The following is a 7,729-nucleotide window of genomic DNA, read 5'->3' as shown; positions in this document are numbered from 1 at the left end:
AGTACTGGACGGTAAGAATCATAAATAAGTTAATTTCCTTGAAATATGGCTAACTTATCATATTTATAATGTAGTGTTATATATATTTTTCAGGACAAAGCAACAAGTAATTGGTGGCTGTCATTAGATAATAACCAATACAGTGGGATATTGGCCGGATAACAGTTTAACCGATTAAAAAGGGGCAAGTTTTCTTCAATTCGGTGGATGGCTATAACAATTCTCCAGATGGTTGAGTCCACCAATGGGAATTGATCATTTTCAAAACACAACATCAAATAATCAAGCTTTTTTTTTTTTTTCAAACGTAAATATCAGATGATCGTCTTTTGAAGGATATTATAGACCGCAGAAAGTTGCTGATAATCCTAAATGTTATGATGCCATGTACTGGGGTATCTGACTCAATATTATTATACTTGGTTGTTTATTCAATATTGAGAAAGTGTTTCAATAAAATCAACCACTGTTATATTATTATAAAGAGATGAAAGAAAGAAATTAATATACTGTATTTATTGATACTTTTCATATCATTATAGAAGAATTACTAGTTTATAATTGACATTACCAACAACTGGATTAAAATCCCAGATAATTAATTTAGAATCAATAATTGACAAGCAAAAACAAAAGTAGAGGTGTCTTATCCGATAAAGAATTGATTCTTAATTGGCATTAACCATAGATAAATTTATAGCTTCTTTATACTAACTAGATCTATTAAACAATATCAATAATTTAATTGGCAGAAATAAGACATTTTAAACGATAAATGATATGTTTTTCACCAAAAAAAATTCCTATTAAATTCATTTTAATGTTGAACATCGAGTCCTATATTAGCCTTCTAAATTTTGAACTATATAAAAGAGAAAGAGGATATTCAAATAATTAGAAATCGGAAAATCCATAAGATTGATACGATTATGTTCTTTATTGTATAGGGCTAATCAAATTCTAGCCCCGCACTTACCACCTGGACCTCCAAAGGTGAAGCAATAATACATTTCATTATGCCCACAATTTCTCTGATTTAATAAGACATACAACCAGATTTGTCAACAATTCCTCTGTTGCATCAATACTGGATTTTGGTATTTATTTTGATCGTTGACGAAATGAATATTTCGAAAGTAACAACCAATTCTAAAATTACCATCCGGCTTATAACCACTTCCCATCGGGGCTTATCCCATTGTTTCCAGCTATAGCAATTCCACCCCAACACAGTTTCAGCTCCATCACTTAAATGTAAACAGTTCCTTAGCCAATAACCACAAACGTATTGTTATTAGTTACCACAACCACCAATTCCCAGTTGGTCGATCCTACAGAGTCAAATAACAATAACAATTGTAGTTTAATATCTTAATATTGTAAACAGAAAATAATCTTAATGTCTGTTACCTGATAAATAAGGTACTTTGTGTCATACTGGCTACCACCCCAAAATGAAATTGCGATACAATCACCTGGAGTTATCAGTATCTATTGTTATAAAACCTGAGCAAAGTTGGTTGTAGCATCCGGTGATCCAGCATTATCTGCCTGTTTGAATCAAAATCTAACATAATTATGTTATAGCAAAGAATCAGCTAAAATAATTGAAATACTTACTGTCCAAAATGTGAAAAGTCGAGTGTGGTCATCTCCATATAACATGGGCGAAACCTATCCGATTAAAATATGTGTTAAACGCAAAACATATTCGAATTGTCATATGTTAAACACATGGCTATTGACTTGGCGGCTGTATTTCAGTTATGAATATCTCATAGTTCATGTAATAGAATCGAATAGCCATCACATCATTTGGGATATTTGAACAGTTTTAAATATTGATAGATTAATATCTAACAATTGAGTACAACATATTTTCTACATATTTTATTATTAAGTTAAAAGTTTTCAATAATAAAAGGCAACGGAATCTTATATCGCAATTTTAGCCTTTTTAATTCTCACCTAGAGAAGAGAGGAAGAGGAAAATAACATGAAAGTAAACTAGAAATTTACCGTCCATCCAGCAAGTATGACATTTAATTGATCAGGAGGACCATTTTGAACCCACATATTTGTGGATGAATGTTGGTCTCCAGCCACATTTAAGCCCCATGATGCAATATATGCTTCAGCTCCAAAATAAGGCACGCCCTTTTTCATGCCTAAATTTACTACCTATAAGCCATGCATAAACATTTAGGTACGCATCAATGAAGCACTAATTAACATTGTGATTAAAAAGAGGGGATCTAAACAATATATTAATTTTAAGCATATAAATATTATTAACATTAAGATCAAATTGTAATGACAAAAACAAAATGAACTTCATTTCTTAGTATTAAAATTTACTAGTTATATGACATGGTAAAGTACATATTAAATATATAATAATTATATCTTTAGTGCTTTACATATTGAGAGATAGAAAAAAGAGATTAACATAAAAATCATAAAATATTTAGAAAGTCAATCCAAATAAAAAGATGAGCCTCTTATTATATATACACAGAGACATGCATATTGAAATAGAAAAATCTTTTACATTTCGTATTAAAAAATATCTTCCCATTGTAGAAATATAAAATCTTTCCATGGGCATACAATTTATTTTTTATCACATCATATAATGCCACAACAATTGAGATTTAAAATTTGAAACGAGAATTGGAAATATGTATCATTAAAAAGTAGAAATTTGTCAAGAAAAGAAGATGCCTATTTCTTACATGTACATGGCTACGATTGGGGAAGTCCGTTTCTGGATGTATAGTAGCCATAGATTCCTTTTGCAATGATCTAACTCTTATTAAATCTTCTTTTGAAGTTCTTCTTATTGGAACAGTGCCAGCTGGGCATGGTTCCCTATTCTGTCTTATGTCAAAAGTTTTTGATGTTGATGAAGTTTCAGGCAATTGCAACCCAGTAGGAAATGTAGTTGGTCTCGTCTAATACACAAAAAAAACATATGTTTCACTTCTGCCATCATTTAATATATCTTTAAATTGACAAAAAATTTGCAACAAATTAATAAAGAAGTTACCTGAACTTTGTGGTTCATCAGGAGAGGATGGTCAAGCGCGGGTTGTTTATTAATATCAATACAGTCCATAATGTCACCTTCTGCTGTCTAGCAAAACATTTGAGTTTAATTATAGAATTTCCGAAAACTAATATTGATTTGACATATTCTTAATCAACAATGTATGATTTTGAATTTAAATTGCAGGTGGATATTGATCGGTCATCACATACCTTAATTGTTTTGATGGGCGGCTTATTGAGAATTTTGAGTTGTCTTTCCAACTCCAGATCTTCATCTTTTGAAAGAAAGATATTTGCCAGGCTAAAACCACAGCTCGAACAAATGAATAAAATGGCTATAATTGATACCACTTTCAAAGTCATGATGAAGAAAACTCCAAAATACTATTGGTGAAGACGAAGTACTGTAAAATAACCTTGCAACGTAACCAAGCTCTATTTCATAATTCTTAGCTTTTCATGTAATAAATGCACATTGCTTATAAAATGCAAGTTTATGTACCTAATTAAGCTGGCAGTTTAATTGTATGGAAGGCTATTAAATGGTTTGCATTTTCACTGTTCTGTCATATTCATTGTATGCTTAATATNTTGATACCACTTTCAAAGTCATGATGAAGAAAACTCCAAAATACTATTGGTGAAGACGAAGTACTGTAAAATAACCTTGCAACCGAGCTCTATTTCATAATTCTCAGCTTTTCATGTAATAAATGCACATTGCTTATAAAATGCAAGTTTATGTACCTAATTAAGCTGGCAGTTTAATTGTATGGAAGGCTATTAAATGGTTTGCATTTTCACTGTTCTGTCATATTCATTGTATGCTTAATATATCTCCGACTGTAATTTACAATTGCTTGACAAAGTGTGATTGTGCGGTTTTATTATGATTAAGGTGAGTTTATGGAAGGAGTTTTGTGTTAATTATGTGAAAAGATATTTTAACTGTTTTCATAACGTAATGACAAACCACCATTATAAAATGAAAGTTTATATAACTAAGCTGGCAGTCGACTTTAACTAGGGGTGGAAAAGACTGGTATCTTGAACCGAACCGGTTTTCGGTTTAAAAAAAAATTAAACTAAAACCGGTCCGATTTCGGTTATAAACCAATTTAAAACTGAACTAAAAATTCGGTTCAGTTAACCGATTTTAAACCGGTTAATTATGATGGGCTGCATTTATTCAACCCAATTCGGTCAAACCTTCCACTTTGGCCCATTTTTTTTCCAGTTTTTTTTTTTAACTTGAATTAAAGTTATATTTATTGTAATTAAATAATTTGATTCATATAATTTTAATGTATATCAAGTATTAATAATTTAAAATTACATTAGTTAAGACCTAGGGATAATTTTTTTTTAAATGTGCAAAATATAAAATTATTTTTTTAAAAATTGAATTGTGGAAAATGCGCATTAGTGAAGATCTAGGGATAAATTTTTTAAAAATTGAAAAATATGAAATTATTTTTTTATTCATTAAACCGGTTTAAAAATCCGGTTCGGTTAACCCTTTTTGTTATTTCAAAAAACCGAAACCAAACTGAATATTCGGTTTACAAAATATGGCAAACTGAACCGAAACTGGAAAAAAACCGAATTTTCAAACTGGCTTTGGTCTAGTTTTCGGGTTTTTTTTTCCACCCCTAACTTATTTAAGAGGCAATTCACTGTTCTATATCATTATTATCTCATCGAATTAAAAATTAGTAAATGTGTTTATTTACTTATTTGACTAATCTAATCTGAAAATTAATCCAATTAAAATAAGATTTTTTTGTCTAAAAGTAAAAAGAGGGTGAGACTTGTTTTCAGATTATTCAACTGAAAACATTTTTCTTTCTCTCTTTCTCATTTTTCTTTCCTTCTAATCTAAAAATTACTACCCAAGACCACCACCACTGGCCGACATGACCAAAACAGTACATATTCAGCCAAATCCAGCCAATCGTGTGCCGTTCCGTTGATTATTAGTTGTCATCCGGTGGTGGTGACCAACGGCTAGCTGTCCTCTTGGGTGGCTGTGGTGCTTTAATTTTTAAACTTTTTATTGTCAAGGTATTTAACTAAATTAACAAATGTAGACGGTTACAAAAATAATCTAAATATTTTTAAAAAATATAAAAAAACAACTATTATGTCTTAAAAACCCATTTTTTAAAATCCTTTTTCAAAAAGTATACCAAAAAACTATTCAGCATCTTATTCAACTCTGATATAATTTTTAGATATGTTACAAACACATTTTTATATTCAAATCCAACTTTTTCACAATAACATTTTTTAAAAAGTGTCACAAACATGCCCTTATATTTTCATTATTATTTCCAGTTATTCTAGCTATAGCAAAATTATATTTTCAGGAATATGTGCGTGTTCCTTATTTATAACCTTCAAAGAATTTTATTACTTCAAATTGTTTAGTATTTCTTTAATTTTAAATCTATGACCTAATTTTTTATTTTAAATGAGATGGTGAGTTATTTGGAAGAGTAATGCTACAACTACCGAAAGGAGCGCACCGAATGACGTGACGCAATCATGACCGTCGATTAATATTAACTCATAATTAATCGACGGTCAAGATTGTGTCACGTCATTCGGTGCATGAATTTAGTGTGCTCCTTTCGGTAACTATATTATTTTCCTATTTGGAAGGCCATCGTGACAATAATGAATAATTTTCTTGTGCTGGGAGCACATGATAAATAATTTTGATGATAGTAAATCATAGATAATATAGGTTTTAAAAAAAAAAAAAAATAGTTTTAATTTGAAGATTAATTTGAATTTTTGAAATAAAAAAATAATATTTCTTTTCCTTTTTACTGGTGTGGTTTATGCCCTAGATTCAATATAAAATAATAAAATATAATCTTTTAAGTAAGATTATGCATTACTGCATATGGTTGTTATAGTTTATACAAAAATAAAAATTTTATTGAAGACATTGCATTCGTGACAACTGCATAAATAATCTCCTACTAACCATATAACGTGGTCTTGCCAAAGAAAAATTTACATAAAACTTAGAAATAAAATTACTTAAAGGTAGCGTTTGGTTCAGGGAATGTTATATTATTGAGGAATATTGTATTACTGGAAAGATAGATTACTAAGGAATCTTTAGAGAAATGTGTTTGGTCAGTTGGAATAAATTGATGGGTATGTTATAATAATATATTTGGTTGGGAGGATAAATGAGTGGGTATGTTATATAGATTACTAAATTGCCCTCATTTTAAAATAATAATATAATATTATTTTTTAAATTATTTCTTTTAACCCCCTATATTTGAAATTTTACCAAAACACCCCAACCATATACAACTTTAATTTATAACAAAATCACCCCTACTCACCCCAAGCCACCGCCGGCAGCCACCACCACCACCGGAAGCTGCTATAATGGCGCACGTCGTATGCTGATCAGGCCTAATCCGGCCAGATTTGGCCGTGAATATGGTCGTTTCACGGCTAGACCTGGCTGTTAATATGGCCATTTCACGGCCATAGATCTGGCCATGAAAAGACCAGATCTTTGGCCGTGAAACGGCGACCGTTTCACGGCCAGATCTACAGCGTTCGCTGTTTCACGGCCAGATCTACGGCGTTTCACGGCCACATCTTTGGCCGTGAAACGACCAGATTTGGTCGTTTCCGGCCATGAATCACAAATCCATGGTCAAAAATGTCCTTATCGGCACATGACCGGCAAGATCCTGTCGGTCTTGTGCCGATATGAAGACTTTCACCAGTGGCCAGCGGTGGTGGCTAGCGGTCGGCGGTGGTCTTGGATGATTAGGGGTATTTTGTTAACTTTTAAACTTTTTTGTGACGGGGGTGTTTTAGCTAAGTTCTCAAATGTAGGGGGTCTGGGCTAATTGTTATTTGGTAGACATATGAGGGCAAATGTGTCTGGAATGATAAAATATTAAGGGCAAAATAGGGTAAAAATTATGATTACCCCGGTAATCTAACATTAACACCCCCTGGGAAGGTAATCTGATTACCCCCAATATTACCAATAGTAACCACTATTTGCAATAAAATATTACTGTAATATTATATTACTTGACAACCAAATAAGAGAATCTTGAAAATTAAACAAAGATTACAGGATTTATCTTATTTCACTGGCTTTGGTCTAGTTTTCGGGTTTTTTTACCTTCCACAAGCTTTTCATGTAATAAATGCACATTGCTTATAAAATGCAAGTTTATGTACCTAATTAAGCTGGCAGTTTAATTGTATGGAAGGCTATTAAATGGTTTGCATTTTCACTGTTCTGTCATATTCATTGTATGCTTAATATATCTCTTGACTGTAATTTAGAATTGCTTGACAAATGACGAAGTGTGATTGTGCTGTTTTATTATAATTAAGGTGAGTTTATGGAATGAGTTTTGTGTTAATTATGTGAAAAGATATTTTCACTGTTTTCATAACGTAATGACAAACTACCATTATAAAATGAAAGTTTATATAACTAGGCTGGCAGTTTACTTTAACTAGGGGTGAAAAAAACCGGTTAACCGATATCTTGAACCGAACCGATTTTTGGTTTAAAAAAAAAACTGAACTAAAACCGGCCCGGTTTTAATTATAAGCCGGTTTAAAACTGAGCCGAATTTTCGGTTCGGTTAACTAGTTTTAAACCGGTTAATTATGA

The 7,729-nt window shown here is 31.4% G+C and overlaps 1 protein-coding gene across 1 annotated transcript; it reads right to left on the bottom strand.

Moving 5' to 3' along the window:
* Positions 1–1,298: 1,298 nt before the first annotated feature.
* LOC116106662 lies at positions 1,299–3,414 on the bottom strand. The gene is made up of 6 exons (XM_031393014.1): positions 3,262–3,414; positions 3,050–3,136; positions 2,736–2,954; positions 2,020–2,181; positions 1,507–1,551; positions 1,299–1,331 (listed from the first exon to the last, which is right to left on the bottom strand). Exons 1-6 carry the CDS (start codon positions 3,412–3,414, stop codon positions 1,299–1,301), a joined length of 699 nt encoding a protein of 232 aa, XP_031248874.1.
* Positions 3,415–7,729: the final 4,315 nt, after the last annotated feature.

The sequence above is a fragment of the Pistacia vera genome, unplaced genomic scaffold, assembly GCF_008641045.1.
Source record: "Pistacia vera cultivar Batoury unplaced genomic scaffold, PisVer_v2 Contig52, whole genome shotgun sequence".
NCBI classification, from domain to species: Eukaryota; Viridiplantae; Streptophyta; class Magnoliopsida; order Sapindales; family Anacardiaceae; genus Pistacia; species Pistacia vera.
The sequence above is the reverse complement of the archived record's forward strand: the minus strand, read 5'-3'. Positions and strand labels throughout refer to the sequence as shown.